The 25,521-nt window shown below is 58.1% G+C and overlaps 1 protein-coding gene across 2 annotated transcripts in view; it reads right to left on the bottom strand.

The window, feature by feature from the left end:
• Positions 1 to 30: 30 nt before the first annotated feature.
• The window catches only part of Rfx1 (regulatory factor X1), a 32,017-nt gene continuing 6,526 nt past the window's right edge, over positions 31 to 25,521 (bottom strand). The window contains exons 2-21 of one of the 2 annotated variants that reach the window (XM_020155982.2): positions 23,975 to 24,327; positions 16,755 to 16,864; positions 16,464 to 16,547; positions 15,602 to 15,709; positions 14,461 to 14,577; positions 13,164 to 13,259; positions 11,700 to 11,794; positions 7,743 to 8,100; positions 5,978 to 6,159; positions 5,038 to 5,157; positions 4,836 to 4,951; positions 3,828 to 3,946; positions 3,616 to 3,725; positions 3,193 to 3,344; positions 3,018 to 3,115; positions 1,929 to 2,078; positions 1,635 to 1,843; positions 1,293 to 1,446; positions 1,165 to 1,210; positions 31 to 1,072 (exon numbers count right to left, since the gene is read on the bottom strand). In XM_020155982.2, coding sequence (XP_020011571.1) covers positions 903 to 1,072; positions 1,165 to 1,210; positions 1,293 to 1,446; positions 1,635 to 1,843; positions 1,929 to 2,078; positions 3,018 to 3,115; positions 3,193 to 3,344; positions 3,616 to 3,725; positions 3,828 to 3,946; positions 4,836 to 4,951; positions 5,038 to 5,157; positions 5,978 to 6,159; positions 7,743 to 8,100; positions 11,700 to 11,794; positions 13,164 to 13,259; positions 14,461 to 14,577; positions 15,602 to 15,709; positions 16,464 to 16,547; positions 16,755 to 16,864; positions 23,975 to 24,281 — 2,901 coding nt within the window. In that variant the 5' untranslated portion in view covers positions 24,282 to 24,327 and the 3' untranslated portion in view covers positions 31 to 902. Of the gene's footprint in view, positions 1,073 to 1,164; positions 1,211 to 1,292; positions 1,447 to 1,634; positions 1,844 to 1,928; positions 2,079 to 3,017; positions 3,116 to 3,192; positions 3,345 to 3,615; positions 3,726 to 3,827; positions 3,947 to 4,835; positions 4,952 to 5,037; positions 5,158 to 5,977; positions 6,160 to 7,742; positions 8,101 to 11,699; positions 11,795 to 13,163; positions 13,260 to 14,460; positions 14,578 to 15,601; positions 15,710 to 16,463; positions 16,548 to 16,754; positions 16,865 to 23,974; positions 24,332 to 25,521 lie in introns of both variants that reach the window. The other variant, XM_020155981.2, reaches the window with a different exon arrangement.

The following is a 25,521-nucleotide window of genomic DNA, read 5'->3' as shown; positions in this document are numbered from 1 at the left end:
CGGGCCCAAGCAGCAGGCCCTGCAAGTCAGCCATAGACAAAGGTCACAGCGGAATTTATTGTGTTTTAAGAAAGACTACAAAAGGTAGAAAACAGCTCGGCACAACTAACCTACCACACGCGTGGACACTTCACCGCGGGCGGGGAGGCCCGTGGGCCCGGGGAGCGGGCAGGGCCACCCCAAAAAGCTGTAGCACGCGGAGCACACAAAATAGTGATTTTTATACAATAGGTCAGATTTCCTTTTTTTTTTCTTTTTGTTTTTTTGCCATAAACATCTATCTCACAGGTTGAAAACACTGAGAAAACGAACAGATAAGGCCATGATGGTTGGAAAAAAACCAACAAGTTACCGACTCCGCTCGGGCGCGGTCACGAATCGCACAAGTCATGGGGGGGGGGGGGTGCACGGCACGGAGGAGAAGGTTCCTTACAAACCGGGGTGCGGGGCCTCGGTCTGTGGAGCACCCGCGCTGGCTGCTCCTCTTTGGAAGCTGGAGGCCCGGGCCCCTGCTACCCTCGCAGCCGCCCCTCTCGGGCCGCCGAGCGCCGCGGGGCCCAGCTCGGGAGAAGACGCGACACCCACAGCTTATAATTGCACTTATACCAAGAAGGGGGAAGCGGTGGGGCTGCTGCTGACAGTGGGGGTCCCCAGGTGCCGCCTGCCTGGGGCAGACAGGCTGTGCAAAGCCAGCGAGCAGAATAAGTTAACGGTCCCGCGGGGCGGGGCGGGGCGGGGGCGTGCCTGCTGCCCCCGGGGGCGGGCCGGGTCCTAAGGCACATCATTGTGTCGGGTTTGCAGCTGCGGCGCGGCTCAGCCCCGCCCCGCTAGGGGTGACAGCGAGGCCCCCGGAGCTGCGCGGGACCCCGGCGCGGAGGGGCGGGCGGGGGCGGGCCGCGGCCTTAGCTGGAAGGCAGCGCCTCCACGAAGAGGCCGCGCGCATCCGTCCGCGCCAGCTTGGCCGGCGGCTCCAGCGCCTCGGGACCCAGCGCGGGCGACTCGCCGCCGGCCGTCAGCGAGATGTCCTGCGGCAGCTCGTCCTCGCTCTCCTCCTCCTCTTCCTCCTCGTCGTCTGGGGACACGGACCAGGCCTGGCTGAGCGCGGGGCGCGTCCCCACCCCCGCCCCGCCAGGGCCCCGGTGGGACAGGTCACGCCTTGCCTACCTTTGTCCGGGTCAAGCGAATTCAGCGAGGTGGCCAGGTTGGCGAACTGGAGGGAGGGGAAGAGGGAAAGCGTGAGGGTCCCGCCGCCCGATCCCCGGCCCGCGCCCTCTGCGCCTCCCCGTGCGCACCTCGCCCATGACCGCGATGGGGGTCTCGCCCTTGGCCTGCGCCACGCGGTGCTCGATCAGGTAGTACATGTACTCGTCGTACAACAGCCGGATGAGGTGGAACGAGCCGAAGCTGGCGGCGCTGCGCAGGGTCAGGTCCCGGATCACCATGGAGCTGAGGGCGGCGTGGCGACACCATCAGCCCCCGTCCAGCCCTCGCTCGGCTTCCCCAAACCATCAGCTCGCTTAAAAAAGCACCTGAGCCTCCTCCCGGGGGCGGGGCCTCGTCTGGCCACACCCATCCAGGGGAGGCGTGGTTTCGGGCCCCACCCCACCGCGCAGCCCCTGTCCCCGGGCGCGCACCTGTAGAAGGACCACTTCAGGAGGAAGAGCTTGGCGGCCTTGGGGAAACCGGAGCTGCCCTGGTAGGGCTTGAGCACCTGGCTCACGACGCCATCCAGCCAGGCCGCCCACTGCTCCAGCGAGTTCTGCTGCTGCAGCGTCACCTTGAAGTCCTGCTCCAGACGCTGCACCACGCGGTCCTCGCAGCGGCACACCCACGAGGCCTGCTCCTGCGGCGGCGGGCGGCAGCTCCGGCTCAGCGGTCCGCCCCGCCCCCTCCCGGCCCGGCCCCGCCCCGCCCCGCCCCGTGCTCACCTGCACGTTGGCGAAGTCCACGCGGTTGAGGTCACTCAGCATCTGGTTGATCTGCGCCGTGTTCTGCAGCACGGCGCGCGCCGCCTGCGCCAGGTGGTTGAGCGAAGTGTAGCGACGCAGCGTCTGCGCGAAGGCGCCGGCCGCCGCCACCTGCGTGCGTGCGGGCGGGGACGGTTGGGGCTGCCGCCGAACCCCGCCTCCCGCCCTGGCCTCACCTGCTGCCACTGCTCTCAGCCTCAGTTTCCCTTTCTTATAAAGGGAAGGCTGTGCTTTGCTGCCTTTGTTGGGAGATCGAAGGATTGGGTGAGATGTGGGTGAGAAAAACTAACTGCGTGTTCTGATCGGCAGCATTAATTTTTTTTGTGTAGTGCTGGAATTTGAATTCACCCACACTCATGTTAAAAAGCAAGGACTCTACCACTGAGCCACACACCGGGCCCACTGTCACTGTTTTTGAGGGTTTTTTTGGTAGGTTGCTTTTGTTTATTGAGACAGGGTCTTGCCATGCAGCTTAGGCTGGCCTTGAACTTGCAATTCTCCTGCCTCAGCCTCCAGAGTGTTGGAATAGCAGCTACCACCATGCCTAGCCTCACTAATAATTATTTGTAATGAAAGAACAGACTAGCGCACCGCGCAAAAGGGTGACCATTTCTTTGATAAACTTTGATCTTGTTTCAGTAACTGTGCCCTTCTGCCCGCCCCCCCCCCCCCGCTCGTGCTCCCCATGATCGCCCCTGAATCCAAGAGCACTTGCCCAGGAAGCATCAGGCCTTGAGTTCTGACCCCAGCACTACACACACACACACCAAAGAAGCAGACACCCCAGTTTTGTTAGCTCCTTTTTTTGCTTGCTGGATAGAGAACGTGCAGTAGGGAGAAAAGGCTACTCTGTTTCCTTACAGCTGCCTTTGTGAAAAAGCTGTCTATCTCTCAACACCAAAGCACTTTCTAGCTTTGGTGAAAGAAATAGTGAAAATCTGTATTTGCTTTTTATTTTAAGATTCTGTCTGAAGCCCCTGCATCCCCCCAGGGCACAGAGGGAGCCCATGCAGGGGAAGTGGGGACAGGGGCGGGGAGCCCCACCCTCACCTTCACCCGCAGCATCTCCTCGGGGATGTTCACCATGGCGTGTGTGAGCCAGCTCTCCAGGCTCTTAGCAAAGTTCCGGATCGCTTGGGTCAAGGCACCTGTGGGTGGCGATGGTGGGCGCTGGTCACAGGCGGGCAGTGCATTTGGGGGTGCGGGCTGTGGGGTGAACACTCACTCGGGATGGGCCGCAGCACGTCGGGGATAAGGATGTCCACCAGGCCCTGGTACAGCACGTTGTCACAGTGCTTGGTCCACTGCAGCACGGGCTCAAACTTGGACAGGAGCACCAGGCTGGCCTTGGGCAGCCGCTTCTCAGCCTCGTCGTGTCTGGGGACACCCACCCCACCCTGGGGTCACATGCCATGTCCTGGTCCCATACCCAGGGCCAGAAGGGTACTGGCACACCTCCCTCACTGCCACCCTGGGCTCATACAGGTGCCCCGTGCCTCCTGCGGCTCCCCAGGGTCCACGCTGGGGCCTGCCCTGAAGCCAGGGCTCCCATGCTGTGTCAGATGGACACATGCCTGCTTGGGGGTGGAGGGCATGCACACCCCACAGGCTGCAGGGGTCACCCCCCCGCCCCCGCCCCAGGACTCACACGGCCAGCGGTGGCGCCTCACTGGGCTGGCTGAGGTTGTATCTCCAGAAGGTTTTCCACAGCGTCTCCACTAGCGTGAACTGCAGGTTCACCATGACGTCCACAATGGCCTGTCAGGAAGGAAGGACGCTTAGCAGAGGGCAGTGTGGACCTCCCTCACCAGTGGCTGAGCCACCTGCCCGCCCACCTGCCCACCCGCCTGCCCACCCTACCTCACAGTGTTCCCGGTACAGGACCTGGAAGGCTTTGATGTCCCCTGGGCCGACACCCTCAGGCAGCACTTTACCCTGGAGATCCAGCTCCGTGAAGTCAGGGAGGCTCCGGGACGCATCTGGGGACAGGGACACCATGAGGCCCTGACCCTGGCTGGTCTGCTCACCCCAGGGGTCTTACTCAGTCAACATGATTTTCCCAGCCAGCAGAGGACCCCAGGTATGGGAGAGTGACAAGGCTCAAGGAAGGTGAGCACCTGGCCTGGGCTCCCAGGACAGGGACACCCAAGAGCCTGCGGATAGCACAGAGAACTCAGGGGCTTATGCTGCTCAGCTTGCTGCTAGGTGGTGGCCCTGAGCTGGCCACTGGGACAGGAGACTCGAGTCCAGGCTACCTATCTGTACCTGGTGACCAGGGAGCAGGTCCAGTCAGTGCAACAGGGATGTTGCTCAGAGCCTGATGGCCTGAGGTCCAGGCTAGCTAGGCAGAAACACCCAGACACCCCTTGATTCTACAAGGAGCATGGCTTCCTAGGCCTCCTCAGGGTAACCGAATGAAGGCCTCAGGCACAGACGGGCACGTGGTCAGAGCTGTGGATGTGGGCTGACATGGGAAATGTCCTCAGGGTTTGCTAGTTAGCGTCATGGGACCTTAGTTTCTTTTTTTGTTACCGTTTCTCCTAGGAACACTGGGCATACACACCTGCCCTCTCCATGAACCCTCCCTCTGTGGACACATGGCGGCCGCAGGACAGCCAGATTGGCTATTTTAAGGTTTAAGATGGACCATGCATGCAGTCATTCTGTCTGGAGTCCACCAGAGGAATACTCTGTACTGATGGAACAGGGGCATCTCGGATGAGGTTTCTAGAGGCAAAACTACCCTGCAGAGGCAGGGAAGGCATGACCATCCGCACGCATGGGCATCAATGTCTGGGCCTTTCCGTGTCTCCCACCTATCAGCCAGGGGCTTTAGGAAGACAGGGCCGGGCCTGGGGCAGGGCTCACCCAGGAACTGCTGGTACTGCTGCACCTGGGCGCTGATGTCTGATAGCCCCGTGTTCTGCTGCTGCCCCACGGCCACGCCGTTTGTCATGCCCTCTATCTTCTGGATGGGCTTCATCCTGGGGAAGAATGTGCAGGAGAGCCGGCTGGGTGGGTAGGTGGGGGGACTGGGAGGGGACCTTGGCCTAAGCCACCCCGTCCCTACCTCTGCTTCTGAGAGAAGGGCTGGCCGCGCATGGCCATGTGTTGCTGGTCCTCCATCAGTCGCAGCAGGGGTGAGCTGGCCTTGATCCGCAGGCCATAGTAGTGGTACTTGGAGTTCCCCCTGAAGGAAGACGGAGGGTTAAGGGGAGCCTCCCTCCACCCCCCTCCTCCCTGTTATGGGTCTTCATGGAGAAGCCAGTTCTGCTGTGCAAGGAGGGGCCGGGGAGGCCCAGGGTTGGGGTGCCAGGAGAGGCTCCCGCCCCACAGACAAGCCCTGAGAGGTGAGGACGGTGTCTGGCTCGCTGCTCACCCCCGACTCTGGCAAGGGGCAGGCGTCTGGCAAATATATTAGCTGCTGCTCACGACAACATGCCGCACGCTATTGGCCCGGGGCCCACCCTACCCATCCCCACCCTGTGAAGGGTGCTACTGACAGCCGGCAGGGATGGGTGAGGAAATGGAGGCCAGTTTGCTCAAGGTAGGAGTGAATGGATGCACGGATGCAGGAATGAATGGACGCAGTGACCCTAAGCACAGGGCAGTATAGGGTCAGAAGAGGGTGCATCACAGGGTGACTTAAGCACCAATTGTGTGCAGCCCCTTATCAAGCTATGTGCACCTCAGACAGGTGGGAAGGAAGGGAAGGAAGTTACTTAAGAGGCCCGTGGAGGGGTCCTACATGTTAAGGGGAAAAACTAAGCAGGGAGGAGGATGAGAGGATGGGAGGAACGGGGGAGGTAAGGCTGCAATTTCAGTTAAGGAGGTACGTCAAGTACATGAAGCAGAAGACACGCCTGTGCAAAGGCCCTGGGGAAGGTGCATGCAGGCATATCAAAGGCGCCCTGGGAACAGCAGGGCTGTCAGGGAGTGAGAAAGGGAAGAGGTGGGGAGCTGGGACATCTCAGAGCCCAGGTGCGACGGGGGCATGTGTGTGGCCCCACCTGGTGCCGAGACGGCGCGTGCGCAGACCCATGAAGACTGAGCGGATGAGCTTGCCAAAGGAGGCGGCATTGACGGGCTCCAGCTTCTGCTCCTGGCAGTGCAGCAGGTAGTGGCAGTAAAGGGTGCTCCGGGGCAGGCTCACGCCCTCTGCCGTCTCATAGTTGTCCAGGAGCCACTGCACCTGGGGCAGAGGACGATGGGGGGAACCGCTGAGAACCAAGGCTGCCCCCCAGCACTCTGCAGCTACTCCACCATGCGATCCTGACCCCCACAATATGTAACAGTCCTCCCCAAACCACAGCCCTCAGAACTCGCTGCAACAGCACTGGCCTTGCAGCTACAGAAATGCAAATCTGTTCATTTACACTGAGTGAGAAAAAACTAATCTTCCAAGGTCACGTGATAGGGTGTCATTCTGAAAATGAGACAAGCTGGAATTTTCCCCCCAGCACTGGGGATGGAACCCACAGCACCTGGCATGCACGATGGGCAAGCCACACACATCCCTAGCCTCAGTTCTGTATTTTGATTGTGGCAGTCGTCTCCCCAAAACTACACATGCAGCCAGGCGTGGTGGCCGGCATCTGTGATTCCAACACTTGGGAGACTGAGGCAGGAGGGATCGCCAGCAGAGGACAGTCTGGGCTACATAGCAAGACCTGGTCTCAAAAACATGCCTGTAATCCCAGCTACTCAGGATGTGCAGGGCAGGAGAATTGAGGCTCAAAGCCAGTTTGGGCAAAAAGTTAGCAACACCCCACCTCAACCAATAAAGGTGAGTATGGTGGCTGTCATCGAAGGTATGGGGAGGCTTAGATAGGATCAGGGTCCAGGCCAGCCTGGGCAAAAAATCTGAGTAACTTCCAAAAAGAACTAAAGCAAAAAAGGGCTGAGGGTGTGGCTCAAGTGCTGGGGAAAGGTTCAGTGCTCGCCCAGCGGACTTGAAATCCCACTACCCCTAAAAAGAAAGAAAGAAAGAGACAGAGACAGAGAAAGAACTTTCTCAGTAACCCCAGCCACATTCCAAGGGCTCAATGGCCCCATCGGCCAGAGGCTTCTGTGTGGGAAACCTAGAAAGTGAATGTCCCCCTCATAAAATGTCCTTCATTCTACCTGGCACGTGTCTGAATCGCAGGTGAGTCCCCACCAGGGGTAGGTGGGCTGTAGCCAGTATTTTAAAAATAGACTTAAACAGGTCAGGTGCAGTGTGGAAGGCCCATAACCTCAGCTACTCAGGAGGCAGAGGTAGGAAGATCACAGCCAGAGGCCAGGCCAGGGCAAAAGTGTGACCCCCCATGTGAAAAACGAACTAAAAGCAGAAAGATGGGGCTCGAGTGGTAAGCAAGTCTGCATCCTTGAATTCAATCCCAAGTAGAGGGGAGGGGGTGACAACCCAGAAGCCAGACTACATCCATAGCTAGGGGAGGCCATGTGGAAATACGATATCCTGACCCACAGCACTGTCACACAGTCGTGCATGGGTTGGTTGGTGCGGAAATCGAGGACTACTGCAGTTATTGCACCAGGTGCCTGCCTCTCTGTACCCCCACTGTCCCCGCTAGCACCTGTTAGTGGAGAGGCGCCTTTGGCCACTGTCCCATGAGCCTCACACGTCACCGAGGAACTTGTCTTGAGATGCACAGCAAGGATGCGGGATCCACTCCCGCCCCACCCGCCCGGCACCTTCAGAACCAGTTACACGGGCTCCTGCTGAGCGGGACCCAGCTCCTAGGGACCCCGCCACCCGCTGTGCGGGGCGCGTACCGTGGCTGGCGAGGCACGGGTGGTGTGGGAGTAGGACTGGCTGGCACTGCCCAGCATGTAGCCGCCTTGGATCACGTAGGTGCCAGCGCCACCGCTGCCACCACTGCCGCCGCCACTGCCGCCCCCGCCGCCGCCGCCTCCGCCGCCGCTGCTGTTGCCGGCCCCGCCCCCGCCGGTGGTGGAGCTGGCGACCACGGGGCTGCCGGACACGTACATGGGCACCGAGCCGCTGCTGGCCACGGTCTGGGAGGGGGCGGGCGAGCTGACCTGGGCGGCCGTGCCCGCGGCCTCATAATAGCTGGTGCCCGCCGTCTGCGTGTACAGTGGCGTCTCGGGGTAGGGGTAGGAGCTGGAGCGGCTGGGGGAGAAGAGAGGTGGGGGGTGAGGGCCCGGGGGTCCAGGGGAGGGGAGAGGAGGGACACCCCCCAGTGCTGCCCACATTCACCTGCCAGGGACTGGGCACCCTTCCCAAGAGCCCGAGGCGTCATTTTCACTGACTTGTCAATGCAGCCCTGTGGTATGGGGTCACACCCTCCCCACACTTCAGAAGTGAGGAAACTGAGGTAGCTGGGCTGGGTAACGTGCAATAGACCACACTTCCATCCATCCAAAAAAATTAAAAAATTTGACAGCTGCAAGCGTGGTTTAAGTGGTGGTGTGCCTGCCTAGCATGCATGAGACCGAGGGTTCAATCCCCAGTACACAAAGGAAAAAAAAAAAAAAAAAGATAACCCCGAGTTATTGATCCCTAGCACCATATTAAAAAAGTTAGCTTGGGCACGATGGCTCACTCCTGTAATCCCAACCACTCCGTAAGCAGGGATAGGAAAGATCTATACTCAAGGCCAGCCTGGGCAAAATGTCAGCAAGACCCCATGTCAAACAATACGCCAGTCTTGGTAGTGCACATCTGTAATCCCAGCTACGCTGGAGCCATAAACAGAAGGATGACCAGGCCCCCTGGGGCAAAAACACGAGACCTTACCTGAAAAATAAACGAAGCAAAAAGGGCTGGGATGTGGCTCAAGTGGCAGAGCGCCTAACCAGCAAGTGCGAGGTCCTGAGTTCAAACTCAGTAGTAAAAAACTAATAATAAATTTTAAGTATGCAGAGGTGTAGGTCAGTGGTAGAGCACTAGCCTTGTAGGTAGGAAGGCCTGGGTCCCATCTCCATCACCGTAAAAAACCAAAAAATCACTGAGCACCTACTGTGCTGAGCCCTGTTCCAGGCGCTGCACACAACAGCAGAGCAGACAGAAAAGCCCCACTAACATTTTACCGGGAAACCATGAACGGAACCTGAAGACTGCGCATGCTCAGAAAGTGAAAAGCGAGAAGGGGGCGTTGCCAGGGAAAGGCGGGAATCTGATTGGAGACTGTGGAGGCGCAGGGGCGTTCCCTGTGCCCAGCTATCTCTGGCTGGCTGAGAGTTCTCCTGTAGTCCCCAACGTGCACGTGCACGTGCACGCAGCTGCAAATCCGCCGCGTGCAAATCCCAGCCAGAGTCAAACATCCTGGGCTCATCTTTAGAGAGGGCTGTTAACCAAGGGGGGATGGGATACTGGGCAGGGGTGAGAGTCCTCCCCAGAGATGAAGCTCCAAGTGCAGGGACGGCCCACAGGAGGCCATGATGTGGGTGTTGGGAAGAGAGGGAAGGCTGTACAGGTGGAGGGCGTGGAGGGCGGACAGGCAGGGACACTTATTATCCTGGTAGACATTGCTGGACACAGTTTTGACCTTTGAGCCCTCTCAATGTATTAGTAACTAAAAACACTTAAGTTCAAAAATCAAGCTGGGTTTGGTGATGCATGCCTGTCATGTCAGCAACTAGAAAGGCGAAAAGCAAGAGGATCATGAGTTCCAGGCCAGCCTGGCCTACATAGGAGACCCTTGTATCAAAACAAACAAACAATATGCTAGGCACTGGTGGCTCACATCTGTAATCCTAGCTACTCAGGAGGCAGAGATCAGGAGGATCATGGTTCAAAGTCAGCCTGGACAAATAGTCCAAAAGACCCTGTCTCGAAAAAACCCATCATAAAAAAGGGCTGGTTGAGTGGCTCAAGGTGTAGGCCCTGAGTTCAAAATCTAGCATGATAAAAAAAAAAAGCCAGTCACAGTGGCTCACACCTGTAATCGCAGTTACTCAGAGGGGAGATCTGGGTTCCAAGCCCTCAGGGCAAAAAGCTCACAAGACCTCTTCTCAACCAATAAGCCAGGAGTGGTGGTGCACACCTGTCATCTCAGCTGTGCAGGATAGGAGGACGGAGGTCCAGACTGATCAGGGCATAAACTCAAGCCCCTACTCGAAAAGTAACTCAAGCAGGAAGGGCTGGGGGCATGGCTCAAGTGGTAGAGGCCTGTCTAGCAAGTGCAAGGCCCAGTACAGCCAAAAATCATTATCATAATCATAATAATTGCAATAAAAAAAAAAAACAAACACCCAGGGCTAGCTCACATAGTATCACTATAAAAACAAACAAACAAACAAAAAGGTTGTTCCAGAGGATATATGCTAAGTGAATGCACAAATGTGTCCCTGGACAAAGCCAGGGAGGAAGCCAGGAGCTGGTACTTTGGCCAGGGAGAGGTCCAGGACAGCAAAGGGCTGGGAAGCAGGTAGCAATCTGTCAGGGGAGAGTGAAGACACTGCCACGGCAAGGTTGGCCCCCGAGAACTTCCGGGAAGAGATGAACTCCAGTCAGGCAGGGAGGGATTCAGGCAGGCGCTAAAGACAAGGCACTAGGAAGGCAAGGAGCCAGCCCAGGCTAGGGCTCCATCCCCTGTGGCCTTGTGGGGCAACCTCCTCTCTGGAATGGCCTCTCGGCCCCTGCTAGCTGTGGCCAATTGCCCAGAGAAAAAACTAACAGCGGTGGGAATAAACTGATGGTAATTCAGGTGCTAGCAACTCTCTGTGAGCCACTGTGCCCACAAGGGTAAGTAGCAGTATAGAAAGAAAAAAATCAGATGAAGACGAGCAGATGGAAATTCTAGAAACTGAAACAATAACTGTAATCCTGGAATTATTACTTGGAGGACAGGGGACGGGAGGATGGTGTGGGGAGGACTTGCGGTGGAGAGCCAGAGCCTGGGCTGAAACAGGCATGAGCCCTGGCATGACCTGCCACATGGGGACACCAGTGCTGGTCCTTGAGCAGTACCCAGGAAGGGACAGTATCCTGGTGGCTCTGCACAATGCTTACAAAGGATGACAGGGACCCATGTGGGCCAGTAAGGGAAGTGCTAACAGATACATGGCTTGGCAAAGAAACACAGGGCACAGTGCACGGCTTCTGTTTCTGAACAGGAAAGGGGAAAGTTTCTATACTCAGAGTTCCTCTGGGAGGAAATAAACAGGTCACAGTGTCCCCTCTGGGGCAAGGATGGGGGTCAGAACTGAAAGAATTGTTTAACATTATTATGTAAGGTGGTACATGGTAGTACACACCTGCAATCCCAGCTACTTGGGAGGGGGAGGGAGAAGGATTTCAAGCTCAAGGACAGCCCAGGCAAAATCAGCACGATCCTATGTCAAAAATATAATAAAAAATATAAGGGGTTGGGGGTGTGCCTCAAGTGGTAGAGGGCTTGTCCAACAAACCAGAGGCCCTGAGTTCAATTCCCAGTACCGCCGAAAAATAAAACCAAAACCATTCCCTATTGGGTAGAAACTTTTATCTTATATAAATATATACTTTTCTACATACATGTGTATATATATGCATATATATGATTTTTTTTCACATATAAAACCATGAGACCAGGTCCACCTGACTCCTAAGCCCTAAGCTATGGGACGGTGTCTTTCCCAACAGGCAAGGGTCCCCTCTGCTTTGCCCATTCCTGGTGGCTACTGACTTCGCCGGGGAAGGTCCATCTGGGCCTTGAAGGCCAGCGGCCTGCTGGGGGCTGCACCTGGGGCCCGGTGTCCTGCGCCCCGCCCCCCCTGCCCACTCACATGGCGCTGGCCGCGTAGCTGGCGTCGCCGCCTTCCACATATTGCACCTGGCTGGAGTACACGTGTGGGACGGGCACCTGCTGGAGCTGCTGCACCTGGGGCGGGAGGAAGGGCAGGCGGAGGGTCGGGGCGAGCCGGCTCCCTCGATTCTGCTTTAAAGGGCTGGCCGCCGCCACAGCTCTCCCGGCCCAGAACACCACACCCTGGGCGGGACCAGGGGCAGGCTGTGCGGCCCCGGCTGAGGCCGGGGGAGTGAGAAGAGCCGCATCAGGAGCCGCCGAGGTGGGGGTTCTAGGCAGCAGAGAGACCCCGGCCAGGGTATCACAGTGGGCCTGAAGGGTGGCCCCTGGAGGCTGAGCCTAGCATAGGAACAAGGTGTGGCTACAGCCAGGGTCTGGAACCACAGACAGGGCCTCAAGGCCTGGCCTGGAGGCCCGCACAGGATTCTAGGGGCGGAGCCTGGGGCCCAGTTCGTGGGAAGAACCTGGAAGGACTGACAGCGCCTGGGGGGCGGGCTCTGAACACCCCACCTCCACGCCGCCCCCCTCTAGTCTGCAGGGGTGGGCTGGGATCTGCTAGGGAACCGGAGCCGGCCCCTAGACCACCCGCAGGGCAGAGGCCGGGTCTACCGGGCTTGCGGGGCCTGGTGGGCAGCCGGGCGGGCGTCCCCGCCCCCGCCCGCCGTCGCCCCCCGCCCCTGCGTCGCCACCTACTTTGAGGGCCGTGGCGGCGGTGCCGAACACTAGCACCTGGGGGATTCTCTGGATCCTGACCCTCTGGTCGGGGCTGGCTCGGGCCGAGAGCCCGGGTAGTGGCTCGAGGACCACTTTCTGCTGCGGCAGGAGCAGGTGCGGGGGCAGCACGCCCACCAGCTCCACCCACTGCTCCACCGGCTCGTATTGGGGCGGCGGAGGCTCGGGGCTGCCTAGCCGCGGGGCCTCGCCGCAGCACGAGGGCTGGAGCCCAGGCCCGGGCGTGGGCGGCCGGGGCGGCGGCTCCGGCGGCGGCGTGGGCCGGGGTTCTCGCTGCTCTGCCTTCCTAGCGGGAAACTGACTGCCTGAGCTCTGGAGGACAAACAGAGACACTGGGGGGTCACCGGGGGCGACCGCGGGCGGGGGTCCAGGTCTGGCCGCCCGCCGGGCTGCTGCGTATGTGAAGATCCCCGCCCGGGGTCCCAGGGAGGGAGGGCAGGAACTGACCCAGGCCACGCCAGAAAGAAGCGGGATTCGAACCCAGATGCCTCTTAGCAAAACCTGGGCCTTGATCTGCCAGGTGTCAGAAGGGGAACGATCCAGGACCGCGTGTGCAGCCCATAGTCACACCCAAAGCCTAGCCCTGAAGGCTCCAGGCGCCCCAGCTCCTGAGTGGCTCCACTCCCTCCCTCGGGCAGGGCACTGCTTTCTCCATTCCCAGCCCAGGATGAGCCCCAGATTGTCGCAGAGAAGCTGTGCGGGAGAAACCCACCTCTTGAGTCACATGGACCGGCTGAAGCCCCTGCACAGTCAGCTGCTGCACGGGGCCGGCTTTGGGCGCCTGTGGGGTGGCCTGGACCACGGACCTCTGGGAAAGGAGAGGAGAAGAGAGGGAACTGTGGTAACCAGGGAATGACGGCAGCCACTAAATCCCGGGAAGCACCCAGCACTGCACGCATGCCCTCTAAGCAGAAAAGCTGTCATTCCCCAGCCAGACAGCCGTTTTCCACTGCGAGACAGGCACCAAAGGCCTTCCAGGTTCAAACCCATTTACAGGCACAAAACACCCCTCTCCACAGGCTCCCCAGAGTGCAGAGAAGTAGGTGATGCCATGGGCTGTCTTTGATGCCCCTGCGCCCAGTGAGGACTGTCCTCACTGTGATGTTAAGGTAGATGCTGGTATCCTGAGGGCACAGCCGCTAAAGGTGGGGGCTGTGCCCAGTGGTGGTACAGGGGCAGGAACCCAGGTCTGGAGGTTCAGAGGGGCCTGGAGCTGGGCAGGGAAATATGTCCCAGTCCTTTGGGGATCTGCTTTTGCGAGTCTGGGCAGAGTGCATGGCATTGGTTTTGTTGGGTGTTTAGTTTTGCAGATGGCGTCTTGTTGTGTGTTGCTCAGGCTGGCCTTCAGCTTCTGGGTTCAAGCAACCCCACCTCAGCCTTCAGAGTAACTGCACCACTACAGGCATGCACCATCACACCCACCCTCATCTGTTTGGGGTTTTTTTTGGTGGGACTGGGGTTTGAATGAAGGTCTTTGCAATGCTCTGGTTAAAAGAAGATGGGGTCTCAGGAATGGGCTGGCGTCAACTCAAGGTCCTCCCGATCTCGGCCTCCCAAGTTGTTGGGATTACAGACATAAGCCACCAGCGCCCAGCTCTCATTTGATTTTTTTGAGGGGCATGGGATCTCCCAACTTGAGCATAACAGACAGGTAGGTGGCAGACAGCAGTTGTTGCCTTTTAACCTGCCGTGGCTGGCAGCATCAGAGCTTGGCCTCCCCTAAAGGCTGGACATGAATTTGGAGGCTAGGCTTCTCCCTCAGACCTGAGGTTGGAGCAGGGACTTGGCCCCAGGTTTCCCCAACAAGGGTTCTGAGAGCTGTTCGCAGGGCCTGCTCCTGAGGGAGGCATGTAGCTGTCCTCACAGCACCTCCCACCCCATGACCCTGAACTCGAGAGTGGAGGTGCACACCAAACATTCCCACAGGCCACGGACACAGCCAGGGGTGGCTGCAGAGGCCGACTGCCTGGGACCCCCCTCCCCTGCTGCTGCCCACTTTGGCCAGGCACCTCTTGGGTGACGGGGACACTCTGCTGAACGCTGTGGACCTGCAGCTGCTGTGGCACGGTGCCTGCAGGGGCCCCGGCCGTCTTGCTGGTGGAGCTGTTGGCCTGCACGGGTGACCGCTGGAAGAGAAGGAGATGGGACCAGGTCAGGGCTAGTCCGGTTGTCTCTGGGGCAGCTTGGGCCCTCAATACCCTTCTCAGTGGGGCTCTTTGGAGAGGAAGGCAGTCAGTGGGGATACAGCTCAACCACCTGGCAAGGGGCTGCACTCAGAAACCCAGATGCCTGCCTACCTCCTGCACCAGCCTCATCACCCCCAGCAAGGGTTCTCCCAAGGCCATGGCTCAGGCCCCCTGCCATCTCCATCATCAGAGGCACCCTGCCCTGACATGAGGCAGGGTGGGCTGGGGAAGCCTGGGCTGGGCCATAGGTGCCTCTGAGGAGTTCTTGGGGCCAAGTTTCAAAGGTTCTGGTAATGACAGCAGTGGTAGCTAACTTAGCACTGTGCTGGCTCCAGCCAGGCCATGCACTACTTTGAGTGCAGCGGGGAGGGGACCTGCCTGGGGTTACAGGTGGGCTGGCTACAGCATCCCATGCTTGCTCTGGGACCATGCTGCACCCACCCGATGAGCCTGAGTTGTAATTCTCACAGAGGGCGGATGAGTCGTGGAAGTCATTCGCTCTTCTACACACAAGGAACTCTGGACTCGAGGCTGAAGGCCTGTGCAGAGGCTGAGCCAGAGTCTGAACACAGGCGCACAGTAGTCAGCGGCTGAGCCTGAGCATCTTACCGGAGTTTCTCATGCTGACACCTCTGCTCTGACCAACCTTCAGCTTGCCTGTCTCCGATTCCCTGGTATTGGTATTTCTGGGTTCCCAAGGACCCCCGTGTGATCCAAGGCCACATAGGAAGGGACACTATCCACACTGCAGATGGCAGAGGAGGCCGTTTTATCTCCTGAAGCCTGTTCTGCTCCAAGCAGGAATGAAGTGGTGACTGCCACACCCAGAGTCAATGAAGGAGTGGGAAGACAGGACCCTGCAGGAGCCAGTGAGCTCAGGGAAGGGGAGCCCCTAGTGTGCTGTGGGAGTACCTGGCTGAGCCAGGGAGAGGAAGGAAGGGCATCTGATGGGGCCACCACCTACCTCGGGGGGCGAGTGCACCTGCTGGGTACCATGCACGGTCAGCGAGACCTGGCTGCCCTTGCTGCCCGGCGCTGTGCTCTGCACAACCAGACGCTGCGTGGGGAGAGCCTGGAGCAAGGAAGGGAAAGGGGCACTGATCACAAGACAGCCTGGTGGGGTGGTTTCTTTTTCCATGCTGGGGGATGGATCCCGGGGCCTCATCCCTGCTAGGCACATGCTCTAGCACTAAGCCCCTGGTCAGTTTCACTGAGCACCTTGGCAGTGCCAGGCAGTGTCCTAAGTGCATCTTTCCTGTCAGCCCTGATGCAGCAGGGCATACCACTGAGGGTCCAGATGGCAAAAGTGCTTTTCCAAGGTTCTAGAGCCAGGACATTGCAGGGCAGGAGTTTGTGGCTCCACAGGCCACATGGAGTGTGTCCTCATGTTAAAATCTGACAGTACTGAGCTGGTGGATGGGGGTGGGGGCGGGAATGGATGCTGAGCACGCATTAGGCTCTTAGTTCCACACCTAGCACCACGAGCAAAACCCTGATGGTTCTCTGTCCAATTCTACCCTCAGTCCCCTGTGCTGGCTCGGGTTCTCTGCTGTGGGATGTGGTGGCTGCAACCACAGGCCACCGTCTGGCTACCAATGTCATCAATCCTCAGTTCTCTTAGGACAGTTTGAGCCCCTTCCTCAGGTGTCTCTGACAGATCTGGTCCCACCCTATAGAGACCATGGCTGAGAGCCAGGAGGGGGAGCCTCCCTGGATGGGGCTTCGGTCCTTTATCCTGGCAAGGACAGGTCCAAGCAAGCTGTGGGGGAGGTAGCAGGTGGGGGTTAGTCATCTACCCTGGGAAAGGCTGGGCAGGGAAGCCTCACCTGCTGGGGCACCTGGATGTTGGTGAGCTGGAGGGGCGACACGTGGCCCGACTTGGCCTGCACACTTGCCTGGACCAGCAGCCGCTGCAGGGATAAGCAGAAGGAGCTGAGCCAGGGTGGCTTCCCCAGGGAGGCCCACCTGGCAGGTCAAGGGTGGCTGCTGCACACATCTTAATAAGACCAGGTGAGCAGATGGCTCTGGCAGCAAGGCAGGTGGAAGGGCAAGACCCCCAAGGTCCCCGCCAACACTGCCCCCTTATAGCCCCTCCCCAGGGGAAGGCTACATCGTACCTGCTGGGTGCCCTGTACCTGCTGAACCACCTGAGTAGGGACGCCGGTCTGGCTGGCCGTGGAGCCCGGGCTGGCCTCCGACACAGTCTCACTAGCCCGCATGGCACCTTCTGTGGGGACAGGCAGCCAGGTCAGCTCTGCCCACTGCCTCTACCCCAACCCAGAGCTTGAGCCCATCTGAGGGGCAATGCAGTCCAACGCCGACCCTAGACCCTCAATGCCTGGCCACTCCAAAAGCCCTGTCTGCCCCCTGCCAGGCCCACCATGGGGCCAGGGCATGGTGAAGTGGTGAAGCTAGGAGATTCCAACGTCCTTGACATCTGGAAGCAGTATCCACACCCTCCTTGTCCTGAGCTGGATCAGAGGGGGTGAGAAGCCATGATGCCCCAGAGGCCCAGGGCTGAACCCGTTCCCATCATACAGGGCTTGTGGGTAGCAGCAGACGGACTACATCCCACAGGGTTCCGGCAGCTCAGGGAGGACTAAGGTGCTAGGCACCTTCTCCAAATGACCCCTGGCTTCCCAGGAGAGAAGGGTGGTCAGAGGAGTGGTCCCCGGAAGACATCACTGACCTGCAGTCACCTGCTCTGTTCCAACTTCCCTGTGCCCAGCGGTGTGGGGTGGGGGTACCAAGGGGGCCTGGGGCAAGTACTCACGCTGACAGGCAGCCAGAAAGAGACAATCATAGAACATGGTGCCCGCCCGCCCGCTCCCCCACCCCCTTCTGGCAGCACCCAGGGCCTGCCTGGCTCTCCTTGCTGCAGGCCCACCTCTGTGGGTACAGCAGGGTGTGCAGGCAGATTTATATCTGCAACCTTGGGGACCTAATCCCCTGGGTGGTTGCAGAACTCCCTCATGCCCTCTTGGATAAACACTCTACTCCCAGAGGGCTGCCCAAGGGGGCTGGGGCAGCATCCAGGGCAGGAGGGAGGCTGGTACCCGGAGATGCTATCAGGCATGGGGAGGTCAAATTTCATGCACATCTTGCTGAGTGATTAACGAGGCTGTAGGGGGGCAGGGAGGACAGCAGCCTCAGGAGGCACTGGCCAGAAGACCCTCACCCAAGCTGGGATACCATCTGCCCTGTCCCCTCCATGTGGCTTGACCCCCAGCAGGTCCAGAGGCCAAGGAGGATGGGGATGGACACCTGCTGTCCTTGCTTCAAGGAGCTGTTGGAAGGAGTCAAGGCCTCATTCTGCCTTCTTTGGGCTTGCCTGGAGTCTTGAGGGGGTCATCCACCCTCCCTGTCCCCTGTGGGAACCAAGAGTGACTGAAGATATGGTAACAGACACTACGAGGCACTGTGCGGCCTCTTTCCAGCAGGCAGAGCCAGCAAGAGTTCTTGGCCATTGTCAGATAAGGCAACAGAGACCAGGAGACAGGAAGTGCCTTGCTTGGCTCAGCTGGGAACTGACCAGCCAAGCTACAGGCCTCCCTCACACCACATATGGAACCCAGAACCACTGGTTGAGCTTGGGCTGAGGACTTGGGCAGAGGGTGCACAGTCTGACCCCTTTTCAAGACCCAGGGGATCCCAGCATGGGGCACAGCCTCCAAAGTGAGGAGCTGGCTTCACCTGTGGAGGGAGACACAGGAGAGGAGCCTGGCCGGGGCATATGTGAGGACCTCAAGGCCAAGTCCAGGGCAGAAAACATGAGTGTGTACTGAGGGTGGGGACTGCCAGATGTGAGAGAAAGTGTGTGGAGAGCCTCCTGTGATCCCATGTGGGACTGGCATGTGGACAATCCCAGGCCTGCTAGGCCAGATGTCTGGGCAGCCAATTGCAGGTGTTGCTGGAATCTTCCTTGGCAGAGGCCCTCGCTGCCTGGGCCCCTCTGGGAGAAACCTGAGCTGGCCCAGAATCACGTGAGGGGCCGGCACACCTGGGTTGTCTGGGACTCAGGGAGCCAGGCTCAGCCTGAGGGGTGGCGCCTGACTAAGGAAACCCATGGGGGAAGTGGGTTGCCTGGCTCCAGATGGACTGTAAAACCTGAGGCTGACCCTTGAGTGGGACCTTCTGCAGCTGGGGACCTCCTGAGGTCAGGCCTTTGAGGAAAGCAGTCTGTCTCCCGCCTCTGGGTGGCCCTCAAGGCCACCCCCCACCCCACAACACACACACCGACCTGTCACTGAGCAGGCCAGAACACATCATGGAGATGAGTAGGTGGGTGTGCCCTTTGGGAGAGGGGCTTCCTGTGTGCACATCCCTGTCTGGGCATGGGTTCCACCTTAATGTGCTGTGGCGAGGGGGAGGGGGAGGGAAAGCAGGGACACCTGTCTGTCTGACAGCTCCAGTTTGGGCATGTGCACAGGCCATGGGGCCCCACCATCGTCTTGTCAGGAAGCTGCAGCCAATTTCCTGTCTCTGAGTCTAACAACGTCTCTGATGCGTGGGCTGTCCCTCCTCCCGGGCCAGCTTCCCCATCCAGGCTACTCATATGTAAGTGAGCCACTTGGGACACAAGCGGAGGCTCTAGATGCTGTGTCCCTGGGTCCCCCACCACTCTCTTCCCCAAGGACAGACACACAGACCACCTGGCTCTCTCCCTCCTATTCCTTTGTTCCTGACAGGGGCTCCTGTGATGTATGTGGGTCTGCACCCTTGCTGTCCCTAGGGTCCTGTCTCTGTGCTGACCTCAGTTTCCCCACCTGTGCTGGGGGTGCTAACCAGCCCCTCTACTTCCTTGTTCTGGACACAGCTTTCTGGGTCTCCCAAGAGCCCCACATGAGAGGGTGGCGGGGAAGCATGGCTGGCCATGTCGTCCTCTGGACCATCCTGTTCCCTTCAGCCAGGCTCAATTTCATTTACTGGGGTAGCACAGCTCCCCTCCTTCCACCTTAGGTTCTGGGTGACAATCTGGAGGCTTGAGAGGATGAGAACTGTTGATCAGTGCCGTCCTGACCAGAGAGAGACCTGTTTCCTTTCCCTGGCACCTCAGAGCAGAGCACACAAGGCCTGGATGGACACACAGCTCCTGGTTTAGATCCAGGCCCTTCTGTGGCCTCCCAGGGTTCCTGGTCTGCCCATGGCTCACAGCTCTGGAGCAGTCCCAGGTGGCTCCCTATAGCCTTCTCCAGTGTCAGTTCCCCTGCCCTCCCCCCAGGGACCACTCACATGGCCCAGGCTGTGAAGGGATTCTAACCTGGACAGCAGACAGGGAAGGTGGGGGAGAGGCCTGTGGGCAGGACAGCATCCACCCTCCCCTCCTTCTGAACCAGTAGAGGAAGCACTGCCAGGTGACCCTTCCAAGGACAGGCTCGCTCCTGCTGGAATGGGGAGCATCGGGGAGATGAAATCTCCCAGGACCACTGGAAAAGGCTGACACATAACCATCTCTGTGGCATGCCATCCCGGCCCCACAGCAAGTGGAGTCCAGCCTGAATCTGACTGACTCAAAGGCCATGCTGTGGCCTTGACCTCTAAGGACTAAGGAGGCAGAAGGAAAGGCCTGGGGTGTTCTAGGGCCTGAAGCAGCATGCCTACTCCAGACACTTGCCCTGGGGACCCCAGTCCCTGAGTCATGAGAGACCCAGGACCAGATGGATGCCCTGGGTGCTGAGCAGAGCCCTCTGGTAGGCACAAGAGGGCCACATCACACACCCCCTGCACTCTCAGGGGCATGATGGGATATGATGGTCATGCGGTATCCTAGGCTGGGCTGTTTTGGGTCAGGCCCAAGTTCACCAGTCATTCTACAAAGACTTAGTGGACAGAAGCCTCCCCTTGAGGACAACAGGCACTGGTACTATCATCATCACCATCACTTCATGTCGTGGTAAGTGTCCAGAATAGGAAGGTGTGGCTGGGCATGGTGACATATCCCTATAATCCTAGCACTTGGGAGGCTGAAGCAGGAGGCTGAGGAATTGAAGGTCAGCAAGACCCTGTCTTAAAAAAAAAAAAAAAAAAAAAGGCAAATGAAAGGAGGAAGAGAGTGACAGAGTGGAGGAGTGGAGGAGTGGGGGACGGTGGGGAGTCAGGGAGGTGGCTCTGAGCAGAGACCTGAAGAAGTACAGGTGGCAGAAGAGTGGGGAGTCTGAGCAGAAGGCACCAGAGTACAAAGGCCAGGAGGCATGGCCAAGCCTGGTGGCTTTTTAAATCCTTTTGTCAGGCTGGGGCATGGCTCAAGCGGCAGAGTGCGTGCCTAGCATGTCTGAGGTCCTGAGTTTAATCTCCAGTACCGCCAAAAAAACAAAAAAAATCCCTGTGTTTTCTTTTGTTTGTTTGTTGGGGTGGGAGGCCAGGACCAGCTCTCCAAGGGCTGGGAACACCTAGGCCCTGAGTCACCTGGGTCAAACTAGGAAAAAAGGGACCTAAAAGAGCTGTGGATGGGCTCCCTGTGGCTGCTATGAGGGCAAAGTAGAGGCTGGGCAGGGTGTGGTCGTGGGCAGGGCAGACTTGGACCAGTCCTAGTTGGATTTAGAGGCAGAGCCAAGACGGCTGAGTAAGACAGGAGCTGAGATTCATCCTGAACTGCATGGATAGAGAAATCTCAGAGGGAGGATGTGAACAGGGGAACAATTCAGAATTCCATCTGGCCATGCTGGGTGAGAGGCCAGCTCAACCTCAGGTCAAGAGTGTCTGGGCATAGGACCTTGTGGCTCAGGCTGAGGCTCTGAGTGGAGTCCTCAATGTAGCCATCAAAAGCTGTGACCGGGCTGGGCACCAGTGGCTCACACTTGTAATCCTAACTACTTGGGAGACTGAGATTGGAAGGGTCCAAGTTCAAGGCCAGCCTGGACAAACAGTTCTCCAGATTCCATCTCTAAAAATAATCAGAGTAGCGAGCCAGGCAGCATGGGCTCCTAGAAGCCACCAACAATCCAGGATAGGAGGGGAGCGCAGAGGTCAAGGATGACAAGGACCCAAAATGAGGAGTGAATCTGACAAGACAGGGGCTAAAGGGCCCCTGACCCAAGTTGATGGGGGAAGAGGGAGTGGGTGTAGGGAATGGGATGGCAGGAAATCTGACTTAAAGGGAAACAAAGCAGCCAGGGCAGCTGCACAGGCAGAGGACCTGTGGCCCATGGTTAACACAGAACCTTTGCATCTATAGGCTACAGGGAAAGACCTCAAAGGACAGAGTGACACAGGGTTGGGGCAGGGGGAAGCAGGTCCTGCGGGAATGGCCTGGGACAGGCTCTCAGTGGGCTTACTCCTGAGGAGCAGATGCAGAGGTGTTATCTGCTGGTACCCTGTCCCCAGTAAGTGCAGGCTCAGGCAGGGTAGAGGGAAAGTGGGAACACACGAGTGACAAAATGAATGTCATGAGTCAACTGCATAGTGCTGGAAGCAGCAATTTTGCAGCCTGGTGGGCCTGGTCCTGTTCACAGTCTGACCTGAATTGGGGCAGTGGGGTGACCACACAGGCAGGGAGAGCTGAGCACAGCTCTCATGCCAACATATGATAAAGTATCACTGTGTCCCTGCCTCTGACTGTCCCTGGGGGCACTAGACCTTCCATACAGACACTGCCAGGCATGCCCAGATGCTGCCCAGGGCCCTGGCCCCATCTGTCCTGGTTCCACAGGACACAGTGATTGTCACATATATTGATACTCTCCAGTCCTCCTGTCCCCAGTCAGGAGTCTTTCCTTCTTTTTTTTTTTTTTTTTTTTGGCAGCACTAGGGTTTGAACTGATGCTTGCTAGATAGGCATTCTACCACTTGAGTCACACACCCCCAGACTTTTTCTCCATTTTCTCAATTTTATTTGTTTATTTATTTATTTATGTTACTGGGGCTTGAACTCAAGGCCTACACCTCGAGCCCTCTACCAGCCCTTTTTTTGTGAAGGGTTTTTTCAAGATAGGGTCTCACAAACCATTTGCCCAGGTTGGCTTTGAACCACAGTCCTCCTGATCTCTGCCTCCTAGTAGATAGGATTACAGGTGTGAGCCACCAGCTCCTGGCACAATTGTAGTTTTTTTTCAGAGGGTCTTGCACTTATGCCTTGGGCTGGCCCCAGATCATGATCCTCCCACATATGCCTCTCAAGTAACTGGGATTATAGGTGCATGCTATTATGCCTGACTTTTTTGTTGTTGTCAAGATGGGGGTCTTAGTAACTTTTTGCCCAGGCTGGCCTTGAACCCATCTCTTGCCTCCTAGGATTACAGCTAGGATTACAGGTGGGAGCTGCCGTGCCTGGCTCCAACCCCCAACCCAATCTTGACCTGCCCCTCACAGAACCTCCAGGAAACCCTGAAGGTCCTTCATGTCCTTCTCCACCCCAGAAAGGACTAAGGCCAGCTTCAACGCAGGTCTCACGGTTTCTGCAGCCTGAGGCCCAGCTATGCCTCATTCCCACTGACACCGAGTCAGCCAAGACAAAGACCCACGCTCCCAAACAAGCAAGAAGGCTGCCAGGTTCTAAGAACGGCATGCCATGTTTAGTCTGAAAAACTCGGGGAACACAGGCTAATTCAAGATGACCAGATCTGAAGCCAAGTGCAATGATGAGTCCAAAATGAGAATGAAAGGGAGATCAAGGAGGGGGTAAAGGCAGAGCCCATCCTGGCTTGGAGCCCCACCCTCCTTCCTTGTCTTTTGGAGGGTCACCGTGGTCCCCTCTCTGCCTCCCAGCGCTCTGCCTTGTCAGTCCCTGAAAGGAACCAAAGAGGAACCCAAAGCTCTGAGGACACTGTGAACCAAGTCCCTGGTCATTTTCTCCAAGGCTCACAGGGGCCACAGTGAGAGCGTCACTTCCTCCTGAGGTTGCTTGGCCCACAGTCCTGCAGGGCCCTGGATCCACCAGGAGGGACAGGGTTGCCCCCCATGGAGGGAGGTGGGTGACACATCCAGGCCCCCAGCCAACAGCCCTCAAGGTCCCAGTCTGGGTCGGCCTGCTGTGAACACCTGGCACACGTTCCCTAGGAGTGAGAAGCTGATAGCCCCTTCATGGATGGAGAAACTTGAGACAGCGAGGCCATGGGGCCACTGGGCAGCCTGACTCCACAGAGTCTGCCCACTAAATTCTCCGCCCAGTCCTCTCTTCTGATGACATCTCACCAGGGGACGGGGTCAAAACAAGCCTAAGAGCTGTCCTAAGACAGACCTTAGGGAGCACAGAGGCCCCCCATTTGGCCTACCTTTTCCCCAGAGATGGCCCCAAATTCCCACCGGGAATCTGGGCATCCCTAGCACCCACACCCAGGATGCAGGGTTCCCAAAAACTACTCTGAGAGCCCCCCCACTTGGAGCACGTACGCAAACTTACCCGAGACGGTGACCACGATGTACTGCTGGGTGGCAGGGGATGGGGTGGGCGCGCCCGTGGGTTGTGAGGGTGTGGGGGCGGCCGGGAGCTCCGTCACGTACTGCTTCTGGCTGCCTGGTGGCTGTGCCTGGGGCTGGGGGCTCTGCAGCTCAGTGACATACTGGGTCTGGGGGGTGGCACTGGCAGCAGGTGGCTGTGGAGCGGCTGGGGGTGGCGGTGGCGGCGGCTGGGCCTGGGGTGGGGCCTGGGGGGTCTGGGATGCTTGTGGGGCTGCCTGTAGCTCCGTAACGTAGGCTTGTGTTGCCATGCCAACAGTGGGGAAATGATAATAAATAAGGCTTTTTTTTTTTTCTCTTCCTTGCAAAGAAAGAAGGGGTGGGGGGAGAGAAACAAAAAACAAAAAACAAAAGAAGGAAAAACAAGAATTAATGTACAGGCAGAGGAAAGCAGGGATGGCTCCCAGCTCCCTGGAGATGTGTTTGGGTTCGTCACTAACTTAATTAAATCCGCGGCTGGTGGCCAGATATAACCCACCCGGCACAGTGGGGGATCTGGGTGTGGGTGAGGCTGGCGGCGTACCCTGTGCTCCTCTACTCAGGGCAGGGATCCCGCCCTCAAGCCCCTGGTCCACCTCTGCTCATGCCTCCCTGGGCCTGGGATGGGGGAATTCGGCCCATCTGGGGGACTCTGTCCTCTGCCAGAGACTAACAGTACAGTTCTCACCAGGTCAGCTCTCCAAAACCAGGCTACATTGTTTCATTTTAAAGTTAGCAACATCATCTGTGGGTTTGGGTTGGGTGACCAGATGAAGAGCTAAGGCTCAGAGAGGGTAAGGCCTTTGTCCCAGGCCACACAGCAAGGAAGTGTCAGAGTTTGAACCCTGATGTTTTGCACCCCTGACCAGTCAGCTTACTGCTCGAAAGAGAAGGCACGAGAAAGCTATCTCCAGCGAGGCTGTGCCAACGCCCCGCTTGCCTCCCATCTGGATGTAGATTCTCACTGAGCATCATTCCCAGTGGGGTGCCAGACACCAGTAGGTGTCTGAGTGCAAAACTCCCCCTGAGCTGTGTGTGGCCATGGAGGTTTGGGGTGTGGGTCTGGGAGCCCATGGTTGGGGAAAGTGCCCTTCTGAGGCTGAGGGCAACCGTGTGCTGGCCTCAGGCTGTGGCAACTTTCAGGTGCTAAGGTCCCTCTCCCAGAGGCTGGCTGGGCCGGGCTTCTCTCCTGCTCAGCAGCTAACCCAGAGGCTCTTCTGGGCTAACCCTCTAGTGCCGGTGTGCCATGCCACCAGCAGGCAGCTCTACAGTCACAGGGTGACCCATAGTGGGACTTCCAAGAGTGGAGGAGCAAAACAAGCACTGTTCACCGGCCAATAGCCTGAGCCCTCATCTGGCCTGGCCTCTTCCCTGTGGCCCCAAGGGACAATAACACTCTTGTTTTACAGATGAGCTGACTGAGGCTAAGGTGGACTACCCCAAGCCTCTCCCCCTCTCTTCCCCCACACACATTTGGGTTTGTCACTAAATTAAACACCCAGGCTGGTGACC

Source organism: Castor canadensis, chromosome 14 (genome assembly GCF_047511655.1).
Source record: "Castor canadensis chromosome 14, mCasCan1.hap1v2, whole genome shotgun sequence".
Classification (NCBI taxonomy): Eukaryota; Metazoa; Chordata; class Mammalia; order Rodentia; family Castoridae; genus Castor; species Castor canadensis.
The sequence above is the reverse complement of the archived record's forward strand: the minus strand, read 5'-3'. Positions and strand labels throughout refer to the sequence as shown.